General features: G+C 42.1%; 1 protein-coding gene across 1 annotated transcript; it reads right to left on the bottom strand.

Annotated features, from left to right (window-relative positions):
- Positions 1-350: 350 nt before the first annotated feature.
- On the bottom strand, positions 351-18,448 carry abca5 (ATP-binding cassette, sub-family A (ABC1), member 5). Its single transcript, XM_055042480.1, has 38 exons — positions 18,303-18,448; positions 16,557-16,723; positions 14,676-14,868; positions 14,400-14,573; positions 14,138-14,235; positions 13,677-13,903; positions 13,449-13,590; positions 12,697-12,885; positions 12,367-12,514; positions 11,857-12,034; positions 11,126-11,184; positions 10,752-11,038; positions 10,348-10,467; positions 9,909-10,047; positions 9,158-9,248; positions 8,850-8,989; positions 8,654-8,773; positions 8,370-8,571; positions 7,321-7,487; positions 7,107-7,234; positions 6,888-7,025; positions 6,693-6,806; positions 6,408-6,578; positions 6,204-6,317; positions 5,970-6,107; positions 5,522-5,590; positions 5,328-5,419; positions 5,097-5,220; positions 4,828-4,945; positions 4,605-4,696; positions 4,189-4,364; positions 3,574-3,649; positions 3,388-3,482; positions 3,194-3,313; positions 2,923-3,075; positions 2,618-2,697; positions 2,470-2,525; positions 351-1,898 (listed from the first exon to the last, which is right to left on the bottom strand). Exons 1-38 carry the CDS (start codon positions 18,313-18,315, stop codon positions 1,758-1,760), a joined length of 5,049 nt encoding a protein of 1,682 aa, XP_054898455.1. The 5' UTR covers positions 18,316-18,448; the 3' UTR covers positions 351-1,757.
- Positions 18,449-18,462: the final 14 nt, after the last annotated feature.

Here is an 18,462-nt window from a genome sequence, read left to right as displayed (position 1 = left end):
CCCTTGAACTGGAGCAGAAAGAAGTCAGAAGATATATGTAAGAGAAACATTACTCCTGCACAACATCAGAATGTGGTATCCACCAGAAGCACTTTGTGAATTCTAGACAGCAGATAAAAAAAGACAAATATTTGTCTGCGACTGAACTGTTTTAAAAATCTTTAGTCTGAACTGACCAAACAAAAAGTCAACTTACACATTTTCTCTTCAGTCTTATGAACTTAATTTAAATTCAACCTGATCTTTAAAATTTTCTTATCCTCCAAATCATTTTCCACAAATTAATGGTTCTGCAAGGAAAGAGCTTTTTTTTTTTAATTAACGGGGGGAGGAAAAACACGACCATCAAATACGTGTTTTAATTGTATAAACATTTATTCTTAAAAAGGTTAAATAGAGACCACAAAATTCATCACTGAAGAGTTTTCCCTCCGACACAGAGACGACACGAGAGCAAACACAACACAGACAAACCAGAACTTTTTAAATAAGAATCTCAGTCCACAGAGAATTTACAAAGATTGCATATTTTAAACAAAAGAATTATAAAATCTCCCGGAAACAGTGCAAATATACCAACACCTGAAAACGACAAATAAAAGAAACCTTCTCTCCATCCCACAGAACAGAAAACACTTTGGTTTTCCTGTGGCGTCGCTGCCGGTCTGAGAGCAGCAGGAGTAGTGTCATGAAGACGGATGCTTTCTGGATGGCTACATTTTGAACTGACGCGTAAAATCTCTAAGCAATGAAAAGGAGTGAAAACGTCACATATCACAAGTTAAAGTTAAAGTGAAGGCAGTGTCAGTGTTTGACTGAACTCCAAGTGAGCAACATCTGAAATGTGAAGTAAGATCTGCTGATGGAAAAACAAAAATCTCATCTCCTTTTGTTCCTGACTGGTTCAATAATACAATAGGTAAAAATAAAAAAAAATCTGCTTGAGATAAGAAACAAAACCATTTATGATTCCCGACATCGAAAAGCAGGAACAAATCACTGCTGGATGGTTTCGCCTGACGAGAAAAGGAATCTCCCTTTACTTCACTATTCTATCCCCTGAAAGTCATAAAAAAAATTACAATTTCTTGGTAGGTATTGCACCAACGAGTATTTACAGCATCACCAGCACAGACAGGAGCAAAGCTGAAGAAATCGAACATCTGGGTGAAGAGAAGTGGCACCGGAGTGAAGAACCAGGACGCGAGGAACTCCTAGGAGCCGCCACCGAGTTGGTGACGTTCGTCTCAGGCACGGTCACAACAAAATCCCCCACCGCTCCAAAAAAACAAACAAAGTCAACTGCAGTGCTCCAGGGTTGAGGGCAGAGGGCGCTGTGCTACATGTACTGGTGTGGAGACTCAACAACAGTCCCTCTCAGAGCTTTCTGAGAAGTCAGGAGCTGCAGCGCCCCCCTCTGGATGACATTTTAGAAATGTGCTGCTTTGGTTCGATTAGATTTTGTTTTCAAAAACACGACAAATAATAAAACTCGTAAAGGCAAGACCCGACGGGCCACCGCGACCGGAGATCGAAAACATCCAAAACTATCCCCAGAAACCGAATCCCTGTGAAGAACGGAGACAAACGGGACGAAAGGGGAGGAGACGCAGCTTCGGCGGGCCGAGGAACGCGCTGGTTCGGTGCGGTTCTGAGAACAGGATCGCCAGCGGACGGAGGTTTAAAACGCATGCACACCTCCGAGCTGAGCGCCTCTTTACGGGGAGCTCGCGGCGAGCGCTCGACGTCGGGCGAGTTCAGAGCTGGCGCACGACGCTGTCCGCGTGGTTGACGGAGACGGCGGCGTCCTGCTGCAGCCGCTGCCACTGGAAGGTGGTGCTCAGGGGACCCACCTCGTCCTCGTCGTTTTCCTGCTCCTTGGCAAACTCCAGGAACACCTGAGGAACAGAGAGACCAGGAGGGCATACATTGTGAAGGAAGAAAACAACAACGCTGTGGAATTATTCCACCGTTATTGGAACTGGCTCGTTGTAGTATCAACAGCTCGGTGGTTGAAATCTGGTGTTCCAGAAGGAACAGACCAAGCAGCCTAACATTACGCCACTGGAATGAATTGTAAATTTATACATAAACTTAGCAGGATTTCTTCTAGGAGATTATAAAACTGGAGGAAAATGTAACCAGAAATGAGTCTCAATGGAAACATGATCCAATATTAAGCTACATAGACTTTTGTCTGTAGTTTGGATCGACTCCTGAGAGCAGCACAGTAGCCAGGTGCAATTTAATTTGATCCAATTCTTTCAAGAAGAACGGTTGAAAATCAGCCAGAATGACTCCAGCAGCTTGATGAAGGCTACGGAAAACATGTGGTAAGGTAGCGGTAGGTGAGAGGTAAACATCGGAGTGGTTGGTCTGGATCTAACTGAGCCTGTAAGGATCAAGAAAATCAGCAGTAAATTCAAACTTGTGAGGAATTAATACACCTTGCTTCGTTTCTCCGCCTACCTGTTCCAGTGTTGACTGAGAGAAGTTGTACTCCTCAAAGTTAAAGGTTTGTTTGGCTGAAAACAAAGAAAACAGAGAAATGAGAATAAATGGTTTTGTAGTTATGTTCCAGTTCTTAAAGCATTTTTATATATTTTTTTAAACTCACCGTTCTCTAACTTGGAGAAAGAGTGAGCCAACGACTTGACGTCCTCCATGGGGATTTTATAAACCATCAGAGTGGTGAAGCTGCACAGATGAATAACATACAGCATATTTACGGAACTGAAAGAAAGCAAAAATTCTGATATCGTAAATAAAGTTGGATCAGATATTCTCCGTCTTCATCCAACAGGAACCTTACTTTTTTTAAAATTTGGTTAGTTACTAAGAGCTGAATGAGCACAAAAAGACAAAAGCAGTAGAGAGAGTCATTTATGTTTCTAGATTCAGCTGCTGATCCTTTGAGCGCACCTCTCCTGTCGGACGGCGTGAGGAAAGATTCGGAGGATCTCCTTGTGCAGCAGCGCCACCTGCTGGAGTCCCGTCAGCTCCTCTCTCAGTTTCACCTCCAGACTGTAGCCTTGTCCGTATTTTGCCTTCAGATGCTGGATGGAGCCGATGCATCTGATGGGAGAGAGACGGTTGAGCTGCAGGAACTTCAAATTTCAGATTTCATTAAAAGGAAAAAAAGAAGAAGAAGAAGAAGAAGAAAAAAAAAAAAGAGTTCCAAGAAAGGAAGAACCTCAGCTGGCCAGAAACCATGATGGCGACCCGGTCGCACACAGCCTCTGCCTCCTCCATGTAGTGTGTGGTGAGGATGGCTCCTCGCTGATGGTTCCTGAACGCAGCACGCATGGCCCTCCTGCAGAAAGACAAACTGTGAGTTTCACCAGGTTTCCAGAGGGGGAAGCTCTTCTGCGTCGCGCCGAGTCTCACCACATCCGCTGCTTAGACTTGGGATCCATTCCTGACGACGGCTCATCCAGCAGGACGATCTGAGGATTCCCGATCATACTCAGAGCGAAGCAGAGCTGGAACCACATATAAACACTCTCAGTTCAAGCAAACAGGAAAGATATGAACCGCGTATTTGGGTGTCTGACTGTTTAAAGCTGCTCTCACCTTCCGTTTGAGTCCTGTGGAGAGATTCTTGGTCTGTTTGTTTAAATGTTCTCTCAGCTCCAAAGCGTTAGACACTCTGCAGCGGTTACAAAATAAAATCTAATATTAGATTAGTGTTTTTGAAACAACTTCCAAGCGTAAAAATTAAAAAATAAAACAAAAGCTTTTTGTTTTTCTCTGGATTTTAGTTTAGTCTATAAAGACAAATTTTTACCAAGTATTTTTGGTCTACTATCTAATATGAATATCTTAGTACTCTTGAAATAAGACAAAACTGACTTACAAGTCACTTCTCAGCAAGATATAGGAGCTTGTTTTAAGTCAGTAAGTACTGGTTATAGGTGACATAATCCAGCAGTGGAACAAGACAGTTTAACTTATATGGCAAAAATGTCTCCTTCCACTGGCAAATCTTTAAACTTACGATTAGAAAGTATTAAACTCAATATTAAGAAAGTATTGACTTCAAACAAACAAGTACTGCTTCCTGAAAAGCTACTTGTGAGCTAGTTTTGTCTGATTTTAAGTACATTAAAGTATTTGCACTATAAACTAGACCAAAATACTTGGTAAGATTCTGTGTTTATTCAGTGTATAATGCAGCTGAAGGCTCACCGCTTTATGATGCCCGGGACTTCTTGGCCCTTTAGACCCTTGATGGCGGCGTAGAGCTCCAGGTGTTCCTGCAGGGTGATCCGGGGCCACAGAGGGTTCACCTGGGGACAGTAGCCGACGTGTTCCAGAGGATTTTCCACGGGACGAAACTCTGTGCTGTAGTCTCCCATCAGGATCTGGACCCAAACAGAATATAGATCTACTTAGGACTGGAAACCGCAACTTCATTACTTCCTTGAAATGTTTCACATGCGTTCTGTCTTTATTCTCCATATTTAACCAGGTTTGTGCAATACTGGGAATTTTTCAGGTGATGTGTTTATAGTGGAGCTCCCTGCTGTTCTCATTGGACATAAATATATATATATATATATTTTTTTTTATTTCACTGTTTTTATTGCTTTGACAAACAGTACCTGACCAGCCGTGGGGTCGGTGTCGCCTGACAGCATGTGCATGACCGTGCTCTTTCCTGATCCGTTGGGGCCCAACAGGCCAAGAACTTCCCCTGAAGGAAACAGCAGGTTATTTCTCCTGGAAACGCAGCCTGCAGACGACCTTTGCCCCTGTTTTTTTACACGACTTGTTCTTCTAAGTGTGGCAGAAAGCGTGGAGGCACAGAAGATGACTAAAGTGTACCTTTGCGAACGCAGAACGAGACGTTCTTTGTGGCTACTTTGGTCTTCTTGGCGAAAGAGAAGCCTTCTTTCCTGCCTTTGTACTGCTTTCTCAGGTTATTAACAACCACAACTGGTTTCTGGAAAAAGAACATTTGGGTTCATGTTGAACTCTTAACCGACCAGCGGGAGAAGATGAAAGACGAACATACAACAAACTCGAGCTTTGACGTCAGCAGTTTTGAAATTTGTTTGGTCTCCTAAACAGCTTTTATTTTGAAATTTTGTCACCTCCTCACAAGCCTGGCAAGTAAGCGCCTCCTTCACTCTGGCCTTCTCCATCTGAACGTCCTCATCCTCGTTCCGCCCTTCCTCTGGGATCCGCTCCGGTTTGGCCTTCGACTTGGACGAGATCCTGTCACATTTCAGCATCTTTAACATCAGGGCTAATCGTTTTTATGGACCATTATAGCCCTGTATTAAATGATCGTGCAGAGATCGTCCTTGTAATGCGATCGTCACCTGCAGAGCTGATCGTTCTTCATCGCCCTTCCTCCGTATCGGATCTCCAAGCCCCGGAGCAGGAAAAGCAGAAGGATGCACTGCAGGTAAGGCTGAAAATAAAAACGCAAACAGATGATTTAAAGGTCTAAAGTAAATAAGATCTGCGTGTTTGTAAATGTCCGAGATAAAAATAATAAAACAAAACAACGTACGGCTACAACGGAAATGAGCAGACTTTTCCACAAGAAGTTCTCCTCGTACAGAACAGGAAGGAATGTTGCCTGGGAAAAGAAAAACAGCAGCAGTGATTCCCCAAACTCTAATGCAAACCTAGAATTAGCAGAACTAAAACTACACTAAAGTCAATATAGTGTATTTTTGGTGAAAAAAGATGTCTAATTTCTAAATCTAAATAATCTTTCATTGCGTTACGAGTTTAAAATAAACAAGGAAGAAGTTAAACGGCCCTCAGATATGACCTTGAAAGTTATAAACATACAATGAATGCTGCAACAATGAGACAAAGACTTCTGTGTGTTTATGGGACTGTTTTAAAACGTACTACCACGCACATTTGAATGAATGCTTCAGGAAATACTGATCTAGATAACTTTTTAACCAGAGCACTCATCAGAGATCAGTGTAGTTTTCCACTCCCACCTTGGTGATGCAGTTGAGGCAACCCATCAGAGGATACAGGGGGTTGAAAAGACATAGGATGTTGTGGAGAGTTCTGGTCAGGTCTGGGTTGTTGTTCACAAACGACAGCTGCACGACGGAGGCCGACACCACACACACCTGAAGCGGAAAAACATTAGGTACAAAAAACTACCAGCAAACGCGTTAAACCGCAAGAAAAAGATATTCCTTTTAGATTGATGTCCGTATTCTCACCATCATGCAGATGAAAGAGAAGAAGTCTCTGTTGCTCTGCACTCGCGTGAATCCAAAAGAAACGACGTACGTGAAGAGGATCATGGCCGGTCCGAAGCCGACGGTGCAGAGGACCTAACAGAAGACGTGAAGGAACGGTGAATAATCCTCGCGCGCCGGATTATTTGTGTTGGATCTGTTTGTGTTGGAAAGAGCAGCACGGACCACAGCGGTGAGGTTGCTGCTTGTCGACAGGTTTCCAGAGTGGAAGCAGAAGAGGATGAGGTTCATCAAGGACAGGATGAGGTAGTAGAAGGGGATGTCCACCGCCGCCTGGCCGCACCAGTAGGCTGATGGCAGCAAGCCAGAGATCCGCAGCGTGGAGCGACACTTTATCTGAGAGGGAAAAAAAGAAGCCAAGTGCAAATTCATTGGGTAATTTACAATATTAATGCATTAAAGTGGTGATTTAAAAAAAAAAAAATCCAATGGCTCCATGCGAGAGGTTACCTCACGATCTCGAGTGTGATCCATTGCAAAATACGCTGGCATCCCGACAGCCAGCATTCCCAGCATGATGGCCTCTATGTAGACCAGGGCGTAAGACGTTGCATCCGGGATTTGCTGTAGAATTAAGCAGCGCAAACAGTTATCTACTTAAACCACAGATTGGTAAATGTCGTCTCGACTCTGTGGGAGGCTCACATAGTCGAACGGCTTGGTCCAGGTTCGGATCCGCCCCGTTCCGTTCAGACCTCTGAGGAGTGCGTTGCTCAGAATATTGACGGCCATGGGTAAGGAGTGAATTGTGGTGCTGTTGAAAGCGATGGTATACCTAAAGCCCTGACAGAAATGACAAACAGCGTTGTTAGAACAGGGCTGAAATAAGCGGCCCTTCAAATAGTCAGTCAAAAGCCCTGCTACCTCTTTGGACCTTGTAACGTTTATGGCAGCGCTATGTGGAGCCGCGTCCATGTAGTCGTTCTGTTTCATCAGTTCCACTTTGATATCCTGTGATTCCAGGTTGTGGATCAAGTCGGAAATATCCGAGTCTGTGACAGAAAAAAACAACAAAAATACAAAACCTTATCCAACAGTTGGAATATTTCATTTAATTTCATGCTGCAGTTTCACTCACTGGTTGAGTTTTTAACGAGGAGGCTTGTGGCGTATCTGTGAGGCGCTTCGTTCTTTTTCAAAAGGTACGTGGGGAGGAACTGTCGCTCCTGCGAGTGAATCTGGATGTTTCCCGTCACCAGCGACACAATGAGAACCGAAGAAAGAAAGAGCAGGAACAGCACCAGACTGAAACGCAAGAGACGACAAGCGTCACATTCGGTCTGCTTTTACAAGGAGAGAAGCTGCGTGTTGTTGACATGCTGTCATCAGCAAAACTTTAATTATGCAGCAAAAACTTTTCATTCAAAATTCAAGTTCTAACCTTGGTCCTGTTTAGATCATTTTTGAAGTTTAAACGTGAGTGTTTGCAATGCATTTCTGGCAGCTTCCACTGCAATCAGGCCTAAAACTATTCTTAAAATGGAATATGACATCAATTCAGAAAAAAACAAATATTTATCAACAGCACCTTGGGAAACCTCAAGGGACATTACAGAAAACTAACCCCGTCCTACTACACCTAAAATTACCCTCTATCAAATCTTTTTATACTGAGCTTATTCCTTTTTCCTCCAACCAACTGAGATTATGACCCTCCGACTTTTCCTGAGGTAAGATGATCAACGCTGAGCTATTTTTTGAACATTTCTCCTCCCTCATATCAGTGTTTCTGCAGGTTTCACCAACTTTGAGATTTATTAAGACCATTATGAAAGGAATTTATTACCTATATTTCCAAAGAAATGTATGAACTTTGTCCAACCAGTTGGTGAAAAATTTGCATTTATCCACAATAGATGTAAAAAAAAAGCTAGGAAGCAAAGGTATATTAGCATGAGTCACAGAACCTAAAACTTTTGCCTGACAGAAATTTCCATGAAAACAAAAATATACATACAACCTTCAAGATTAAATATTTCTGTCAAGACAAAGTTAAGACCTACTATTAAAGTATTTATGGCCAACTTACTTTTAAAACTGAATTTGACATTTTAATGCCTTCATTTGAGACACATGGATGTAAGAGTTTTTAAGGATGTGCGGACACTGTGTTCGCGAGGGACTCACGTGTAAACGAAGGCTTTCCACTCCCTGCGCATGTTGAGCATGTGCAGCCAGGCCACGGCGCTGAACTGCTGCCGCCACAGAGTGTGACCGGACACCGAATCGGACTTGCTGTCTGAGAAGGTGAGCAGCCGCTGGTCTGTGTCGTCCAGGGACGCGTTGTCGCATTCGTCCTCCGCCTGCTCTCGGTTAAACACGCTGTAGTCTGAGAGAATTCAAAACCGTGAAACAAATCAGGTTTCACCAAATCCAATTTTGAGGGTTGAAATTTCTTTTGAAACGCTCACCGGCTTGATCCACTTCAGCTTCTGACTCCAAACGCAGAAAAACATCTTCCAGCGTAGTCATGGAAACACCGTAGTTAATTATCCCCAACTGCGGCTGACAGTCGAGCTCCGAGAACAAGCCTGAGAAGATCGAATCGGCGTTGTTTACTAAAGAGCCGAGCAGGGGTAGGAACGGAAACCACAAATCCGACCCCACCTGAAAATGTGTTCATGCTCTCGAAGGGCAGAGTGAAAGTCAGCTCTGTGTCGTGCTGCCGGGACAACTTCGCTTTAGGAACATGCTGCTTCATCAGTGATGCAACCTTTTCTGTGTCACATCCCTCAGTGATCGACATTCTGAAAACAACGTGTACGGGTTACAACGAGACGAACGAACAGGGAGAGCCTCCAACTGAATTCATACCCAGGACTTTCTTGCTGTGAGGTCACGGCTTATAGCTTCACCGCCATGTACTTTGCCCGTCTCTTTTTTTAAAAAAAAGGGCAGAGTGAAATCTAACTTACCGGAGATGATATCCGACGCCACACTTGACCTTAAGATACAGAGACGAGCCGACGCACTTCAGCTGTCCCTGAGAGATCACAGCTTTACGATCTAGAACAAAACATGACAATAAGAACTTAAAATAGAATTTTTTGAGGCGTTCCATAAACATATAGAGTATTAAAGTTCTGGAGAGAACACTAAATTCTTTTGAAACATCTTTGACCATCAGCTGAAATTTGATGCCAATATAGTTTTAATTAGAAGACAAATGAAAATATCTTTTTATAGCTCTTTCAAGAAGGCAAGACTAGAATGTTTGAAACATTCACATTTTGTGTAGGGGTTCTTTTAACACTGATGTAGAACTTTGAAATTATGGTGAAAGTTTCCAGTGGAAACCACACAGTTGAACTTTAAAACAAGCGAGCAGTGACAGTGGTTTTAGTGGTTACAGATGTCAATAAAAACTTGTCATCTGCACCAACATCCCCATGAACAAATATGACTTAAAATACAGATTGACTAAACTATGATGAAATCTATTGAATTTTTTTGAGTCTATACTGCAGTTAATGATAAATCAATTACTGATTGTAGATTTAAGATAAGACTCTACGGCACAGCACCAAACAGCTTTGTGCAATTTATTTTTCCTGCCGCTGCTACAAACTGCATCACTTCCTGAATGCTGTCTGTTGGTGTTTCATCTTCCTGTTGGTTATACTGACAGGGGCTCTTAATACAGAGTCGAAAAAGGAGAGTTCTCACCAGCCAGGATGTCCGCCTCGTCCATGTAGTGTGTGCTGAGCACGACGACCCTGCCGGCCCGCCGGCTCTTCAGCAGAGACCAGACCTGGTGTCTGGAGCAGGGGTCCATCCCCGCTGTGGGTTCATCCAGGAGAAGAATCTGAAAGAAGCAAAAAAGCGGAAACTATTGAAGGAGAGCATGGAAGAGAATTTTGGAAGAGACATTAAGAGTTATCTGATGTGCTGGTTGATTTTTATTATTATTAGTGAACATGAGATTTTTTTTTTAATAAAAGAAGAAGGCTCTTTTCTTACTGCAAATTTTATTTGAATGTTTTAAAGGTAAGTTGGAGATTTTTTAAGTAACCAGCTAATCTTTTTGAGGTTGTCGTAAAAAACAAAAAAGGCTCATGTCCATTTGGGTCTAACATCAGAAATTAAACTCAAATCATCCTGATACCTTAGGATCTCCGAGGATGGCGATGCCCACAGAGAGTTTTCTCTTTTGGCCTCCACTCAGATTCTTTGCCTGAGCCGTCATGATTTTCTCCAGGTCCAGATCCTTCAGCACTCTGGTGACCTGTCACAGAAACATAATGAGGGAAAAAAATTCAAACTTAGACTTCCTACTGTTCAGTGCACCTGAAAATGGTCCTCTTAAAAAGGTTTTATAACAGTTTAATGGTTGCAACATAGGTTTTTAGAGTCAGGAGTTCAATAAATCAAACTGCTTTTGATTTGAATTAAGGAAACTTAAGTATTTTTTCTTAAATAAAAAAAGAATAAAAGGGCTGTCCAAAATAAAATGGAGGACTGACACTTTCAGCCACATGGTAGAAAGCAACATTTTGATCATCCCGGTACCTCAGCATCAATATCTGCAGGTGGGATCCCTTTGATGGCAGCGAATATCCTGAGGTGCTCCTCCACAGTGAGCACGTCAAAGATGATGTTGAACTGAGGGCAGACTCCCACCAGCTGCTTCATCTCCGAGCCCTCTGCGATCTCCGCCACGGGAGAGCCGTAGATGGTGGCCGAGCCGTTGGTGGGTGGGCAGATGCCGCACAAGATGTTCATCAGAGTGGATTTTCCGGCGCCGCTGTGTCCCAGCAGAGCTGTGATCTGACCCTCATAGATGTCAAACGTGAAGCCTGAGGGCCAGTTGGGAATGAAGGAGCAGAGAGTCGGTCAAACCGGGAACCGATCAAACCGTTCTGAGGCAAAATCTCCATGCTCACCTCTCAGAGCCTCCACTGTGCTGTCCTTGTCTTTGTACACTTTACAGATGTTGCTGATGCTGAGAAAAAAAAAAAGAGAATCAGAAGAAAGTTTTTTAATGAGCGCTTTTCCTACAGCAGTGAAAAGAGTTTTATACACACTTCATGTTGTCACATTTTGTTGCCCCCTTTGTAGTACAGGAAAGTGTTATTTTTAGGCTTTTGGAAAGTCATTCAAATGGTTCAAAATCAGCTGGAATTTTGATTTTAAACTGGAAAAATACTGTTATTATTTAGAAAATGTCTGTTGAATTTACTGAGTTTAATAACCTCTTATGACCAAATGACCAGGGTTCAGCAAATTTACCAAACATTCCTCTGAACATTTTCTTAAAGTGCACTAAAATGCATTTACAAAATTAACTAAAAATGATAAAAATCACCAGCAAGCACTTCTATATAATTTCTGCAAATGCATTTTATTCTTTTTCATTCCTTTGTGCACGTGGCCTCGATTAAATGAAAAATGTCCAGTTTTTAAAAGCTGCTGCTAACAAACTTGATTCTGTAGAAGCAACAAGAATGCACTCCATTAAATATCACAGATGACAAAAAAATTGCGAAAAATGAAGAATGTGATTGAACAAGCAGGAACCATTTGAATTTCTCATTTTTTTTGTCCCTCCACTGAGAAACCACGCAAGAGAAAAGGAAGAAGAAAAAAACATTCTGAAGCGGGAATGAAAATTTACCGGATTGCTTCTTTCCCTCTGAACTCCGGGGAAACGGGCTCGACGCATTCATCTCTACCAGGAGCGCCGTTTGCCTCGGCATCGTACACTGAGCTCACTTCGACGTAGCGCTTTCTGTGTTTGGACCAATAAGAAGGCTTCAGGAAGTACAGCATGGATCGCTTGATTCCAAAGTCACCTACATGATAGACAAAGAACTATTATTTGACTATTCACTCATAACGGAAGAGACAGGCTGCAGCAACATCATCCATGCAGTACAGCTAAATAAATAACAATGGTCCCAATATTGATCCTTGTAGATCTCTCACAGTTCATACATGATAAAAAAGCAATCATACTATTTCTCCAAATACATCAAAGCATAATTGAACAGAGAAGACTTTATCCTTTGCAGCAGACTGTTTAGCGTGGTTCAACACTCAGGAATTTACAGTATCTAAAGCCTATGTACATATATCTATAAATATTGTAAAAAAGAAGAAACAATTTTTTTTTTGCTTTACTCACCAGGCAGCACCTGGTCTAAGTAGAGAGCGAGCAGAAGGTAAAAAATGCAGTCCAGAGCCAGCATGACCAGGGGAACATAGAGCGGATGAGGCCCATTGGTCAAGGAGGAAAACACAGCGCCATCTCCCTGTGCTTCCAGGTAAACCACCTACAGGATAAAAAACTAATTTAAAGTCTAAATAAATGAAATATGTTTTTTCAGAGAAACTGTGAATTACAATGATTGAGGTAATGGACTTGCCAAGAGTTGGCAGAAATGATTCATCTTTTATACCAGTGGAAAAATTGTGTTCTGTTAAGTGGGATTGCGATGAAGCATGTGCAGCTAACCTGTGCAATCCCGATTGAGAACGCACTGGGAGAGAGCAGGCACAGAAGCCAAACCAGCGGCTGTGGGAAGTCTCTCATCAGCACGGTGAACAGCGACATGCAGCCGAACACCACCGTCAGCATGGAGCCCACGGTGCTGGCAAACTTGGGCTTTTTAAACAATGGAGTCAACATGAAGGAGAAGAAGATCTGAGAAGGAGAAAAATATTAATGGTCTAAATCTTAGCTTGGATTATAGTGTAATATGTGGCTGTCTAACCCATATGCAACAGGGTATGTTGGATGAAGGACACCTCTAAACATTTCAGAACAGCGACTGATAAATTGGGTCTGGGCAACTTGGTTTCATGATAAAGTCGCAATTTTAATTTTAATTTTAATAAATCCCCCCGCACCTCTCCCTCACTTATTTTCCTTAAAAAGAAACTACAAATGAAAAAGAAATAAATACATAAAATAAAATATATATATACAGATTTGTTCTCAATCATTCTTTCAGTGAGTTGACCTGAAATCACAGTCAAAATAACTAGAAGTGATAAACAAGACGGTAAGTCTTAAAAGGTCTGAAAACCCAAGAACTGTATTGGCGGAAAAAAAAAATCCAGATTGTCCAAAAATGTAAACGTAAAAAGACTGAAAATTCAACAATCGATTTATCGCCCCGCCCTATGAGAAACATTGCAGCTTTAAGTTTATCACTGTTAAACTGCTGACAGGGGAAAAAATCCCACTCTCTGCAGAAGACTCACAGAGGATATTCCATAGAGGAAGATGAGTGAAAAGATGACAAAAAAGTCACTGTAGGGGAAGAGTGCAGTGTACGTGGCGATTATGGCCATCAGGATGGACATGGCAGTCACCAGAGCAGCATACAGAAGACCCCATGACAACCTGTTGGAGAGAACAAGAACTCATAACACTTAACATATACGAGAACGGATTACTCTACATCACAAACATACAAACAGATGCCTCACCAGAAGGCCGTGTCGTACAGCCCCATCATGGTCATGGTGTCTTTCAGCCGGTGCTCCTTCTCAGCTGCAACGTTGACGATGAGGAAAGTGACGAAGGGTGTGAAGGCCAACACCAGGTAGATGGAGATGAGGGCATGGGGAAACTTGTGCACCTCCACGGAGCCTGGCTGGCCCATCATTACCACCTTTATATCCAGCTCCTTCCGCACTGGCCGTTTGGTCTGCATCTACGCGCAAAATTAATGACAAGCAGTATGATGAGTAAAAGAAAAAAGCTGTCTGAAAATAAAACGTGTTTTTAGACTGAATTAAAAAAGTGAAAACAAAATATAACAATGTACACACTTCATAGAAATGCTCTAATACAAATGTAGCCTGTCGTGTTTTTTGTTTTTCTTAAACCAAGAGAAAAGGGTGCTTCACTTGACCTCTGTAGGACGATGACGTCCACTACGTCTCACCTCAATGATAGCTGCATCAATCATAGACTGGAGGCGGGTAAAACCAGAGTACCAATAATTTGCAGCTCTGCATTTCAACATGCTGCTGTAACAGCTGGCTAGAAGGAGAACAACAAAAGAACAAACTTTAGACAAAAAAATGAACTACTTATGGATGACACTTAAAAAAAATTACTTTTCACAACGCCGTAACAGCACACATTTTCCTTTTTTGTTGACCCTCTGACAGATGAGATCAAATAGTAGCTCATCAGTTATTTACCAATAGACTCTGTGTAATCACTCGGCAGGGGCAGCTTGTTGTGCGGAAAGCGCAGTCTGTAAGACGTGGCGGAGCTGTCCAAGAACACCACGCCGATGTAGCTGGACGATTCGTACAAGCTGGCGTTCTCCAGTTCCTCCTCGCTGGAAAACATCTCCAGGCGGTCCTGGACACCTGCAAAGACAAACAGCAAGAACCGCAACGGTTTGATGATGCCGCTTTATCTTCTGGCCTCTTCCGAATTGCAGATGAAACACATGGAAGGCGACGACTTACTTATGAAATGGGCGACTTCATCCATGATGTGGTTGGTGATGTTGTTGATGGGTGTGAAGGCCAGGCCTTTGAGGTTCTGGAAGAAATCGTCATTCGGCAGCTCGGCCGTGTTGATGGCGCCATAATAAACATGAGGGTTCAGGGTGCTGATGAGAATAAGGAGACCCAGGAGCAGCAGAGGGAGGATCAGCTCCTGAACACACACAAACACACACACACCAACATAGAACCTCCTGTTAATCTATTCAATGAATGAAGCATAAAATTCAAGATTTTTCCACAAAACGTACTTTGCTTGAAGACTCTTCCAATGAGGAAATTCTCTTAAATTTAAAGGTTTGTAACAGCTACTTCTACTCCAAATACATTAAACATTAGAACTGACAAAAAATAATCACGCTACAAACTGGCTGTGTTTGCAGCATCCTCTGTCAGATAGCAGAAAGTTGTATTCTGTTTAGAGGATTTGAGAGAGGTCTGTGCATGAATGAGGAGACGGAGCTCCAAAATCGTGTGAAGGGAGCGGTATTTCTTTCTCCTTATCATTTCAAGGCAACATGCCACAGACAAGCCAGTTGAGACTTTAGTTAGGCCATAGAACCCTATGGCCACACCATCCAGACAGCCCATATCCAACTACACTTTGAAGTACAGCCTGTACATGATTGGCATCTTTTCAGAATTTAACTGCTGGTTGGGAGCAGGACTGCAGAGGCAAACTGCACCAGTAGAAAGATGACCAGCATACTGCAATTTAGAGCCAATGTTGGGATTACACCTATCGCATGCTGCCGAGTGTACTATGTAGTGAATAACATGCAGCACTGTAGTTCCTACACAGAAGGAACCACATGTTTCTGGGACACCATCTTAGAAGCATGTGTGTAACTTCGAAATTCACAACGTCCTGCTGCATCACCACCAGTTATGTTACTTTTGTCAAGTCGTCAAGGTCAACCGACTGTGTGGAAATAACGCGTCAATACTGTGAGAGTGCAGAACTATCTAGAATGAAGGACAGTCAGTTTCATGTCCCGTTACAATCGACAGGTCAGCTACAAGACTGAAATTTGTGTCGTGCAGACGAGAGCACACAATGGGAGAAAATTATTATTAGATGACTGATGGTGTGGTGGAGTCAGAGTTGCACCTATTCTGTGGCAGTGACACATGTTTGGTATATGTGAGGTACATGAGGTACAGAGCTCAGGCAGCAGGATCTCCAAATGTCCAGATAATTTGCTTCTGGTCAGCAAATTGTATATGACACACAGTCAATATATAAAAAGGCAATGCCGTACCTGTATCTTTCTATGGCATTGTCTTCCTACTCAACTAAATTGAAACTAGTATTTAATGACTTCACAAGAGATTGATATTTTCCATTAACTCTACTTGTTTGAGTGTTTTATAAGCACTTTCTTTTCTTTTCTGACAGTTCTGTGGGAAAGATTAATTATGGGTATGTGAAAGATAATTTAGCTCACTATTTAGCAAACTACAGAAAACAATATTATTCCACACAGCTCGGTTGATTTTAAATCAATGGACAAGTTCCAGATAACAGCAACAATAATGAATGCCATTCCTAGTAAGAAGTTAAGAGTTTATCTAAGGCAGAGTGTGCGAGTTCAAAGCTGCTATGCTGAGCCATTAAAAATGCATCAATGCAACTTAAAGCCAAATGAAAAATGCATGCCCTAACAAAGAGGAAATGGAAGCAAAAAACAAGTTTTCATTCTACTTAATGTAGAGTTGGTATTTTGACACCGGAAGAAAGCAATTTCGCTTCTTCCGTTAGCTGTAGAGTATTGAGAATACTCTATGCAAAAGCAAAGAAAAAAGAAAAAGCCTGAAGTCAGCAGAACAGAACGTGAATACCTGGAGGCTCTGCTGCTTGGTCCTCCATTTGATGAGCACGTTCTTGTAGAGAAGACTTCGTGTTTGTGGCCAAACTCCTGCATCTCTTCTAAAACCCGGATGCATGCTGCCAGCATTCCTCATCTGGATGACGTACGGACGGGATGTGTCACTAAGGCTGGCCTCAGCTGCCGCAGCAACAAGAGCAAATGGGTTATTAAAACATCAGCACCGAAACAATACCATCGGTAGCTTCTTTGGACGAGTGAGAAGGAAGCAGTAAATGGAGATGGCAGTTTTTTTTTTAAAATTATCATTACTGAAGCTACACTTTCAGACCTCAAAATTAAAATAATCATCGAAAGCCGCTGAAGTGTGGGCAGAGGAAGCTGCTTCAGCAGCTCAACAACAAGCTTTCAGTGTCCTAATATTTGGCGTCACCATCACAGAATAAAGAGCAAATACGATTCTAACAAACTTCCTGAACTTTACGGGGTCAACACTGTGTGTTCTGACCCTGAATATTTGAGGAAACTGGACAAGATGAAGACAAAAGAAGAGACAGGAAAAAGATCTCGCAAAACCCGGACACGAAGACCTTCAGCGACCGTGTTGCAACTTTTCAGTTGAAAGGCTCAGTGGTTAGAGATTAACTAGTACTGATTAATATGTATTTTAAAATGACATCTTTTGCCTGTAGATAATATTGTCACATGCAAAAGTCAGTCTTGTTTTAGCTCCTGAGAACCATCTGAAAATATAAAAGGTTTTCCCACTTCACGCTGGTTAACAGAGTGTTCTACCACAAACAGAGCTAAGTTTACTTCTGCAGTGATGAATTGCCAGGTATCTCAGATCTTTTTTTTTTTAAGGTCAATCTTTAAATCCAATTATCCCAAATTGTGTGTCTTAGCAAATTGGAAGGCTCCCAAAACTTGAATTAACTCAACTCAAAAAGTGAAACACGTATTCAGTCCACAAAAAAGCAATATATCTAAAGAGCAGATGTAGATCTCCTTACTAATATAGTAGCAATCCACTCAAAAGTTTCGTATCCAGCTTTTCAGTCATCATCCAAAACTGGCTTTATTACAGCGTTTTACAAAATTTCAATTCGCCAGCTCTTGCCAAATATCAATAATTTTGGTGAATCTGACTGGCATAAAACAGACGTTTAGACTGATTTAACTGCAGATAGTGAAAAAAAGTGTATTTTTCCTAGGGGAATGAAAAAGTGAGGTTTCAACTGTAAATAACGTATTCCAAATGTAGGCTGTCAGTCAAACGTTGGCTGGCACTTCATCACTAAACTGCTGTTTCAATATCAAACACTTCCAATGACTTCGTAAATAAATCAAGCACTTTCCAAACCTTGAAAACACCTAATTGAAATTCAAGCGTTTTCAAGGATTTTAAGAACCTTATGAACCCTGTTCCCCTGAACAAACCTAACGCGCTCCCCTCAGTCTGTTCATAAACAGAGCTAGCTGTTGCTAGCTTCCTGTTAGCCCGCTTTTCTGTCACTGAGTCTGACAGACATTTTGATTAGATAAATTAGAATTTGCTTTATTTTAATATTTGCTACAAATTAGTCCAAATGCAGCAACCTGAACAGAATGCTCTGTAAATCAGCAGTCACATGTTGAAGGTTGATCTCTGGAACCCCGAGTAGCAACAAGAGCGAAGCTAACGAGCTTCACTGCTTGCCACTTATCTAAGAAAAAGCAAACATTTCACTTGAAAAAGACCATGACTTTATATACTCACGTATGAAATACATTAAGGCATATCCTTCTTCAGCTTTTGACGGAACCACCTTACATTAAAAATCGCATTTTATGTCAAGAAAACGCCCCAAAATGCGCCTGTATCGACCGTTTCTAGTTCCTGCTGCCAACTACAATTCCCAAGAAACCTTGCTGCTCAT

This window comes from Poeciliopsis prolifica, unplaced genomic scaffold, assembly GCF_027474105.1.
Source record: "Poeciliopsis prolifica strain line A6 unplaced genomic scaffold, Auburn_PproV2 SCAFFOLD018, whole genome shotgun sequence".
NCBI lineage: Eukaryota > Metazoa > Chordata > Actinopteri > Cyprinodontiformes > Poeciliidae > Poeciliopsis > Poeciliopsis prolifica.
This window is presented reverse-complemented; position numbering and strand designations above follow the sequence as displayed.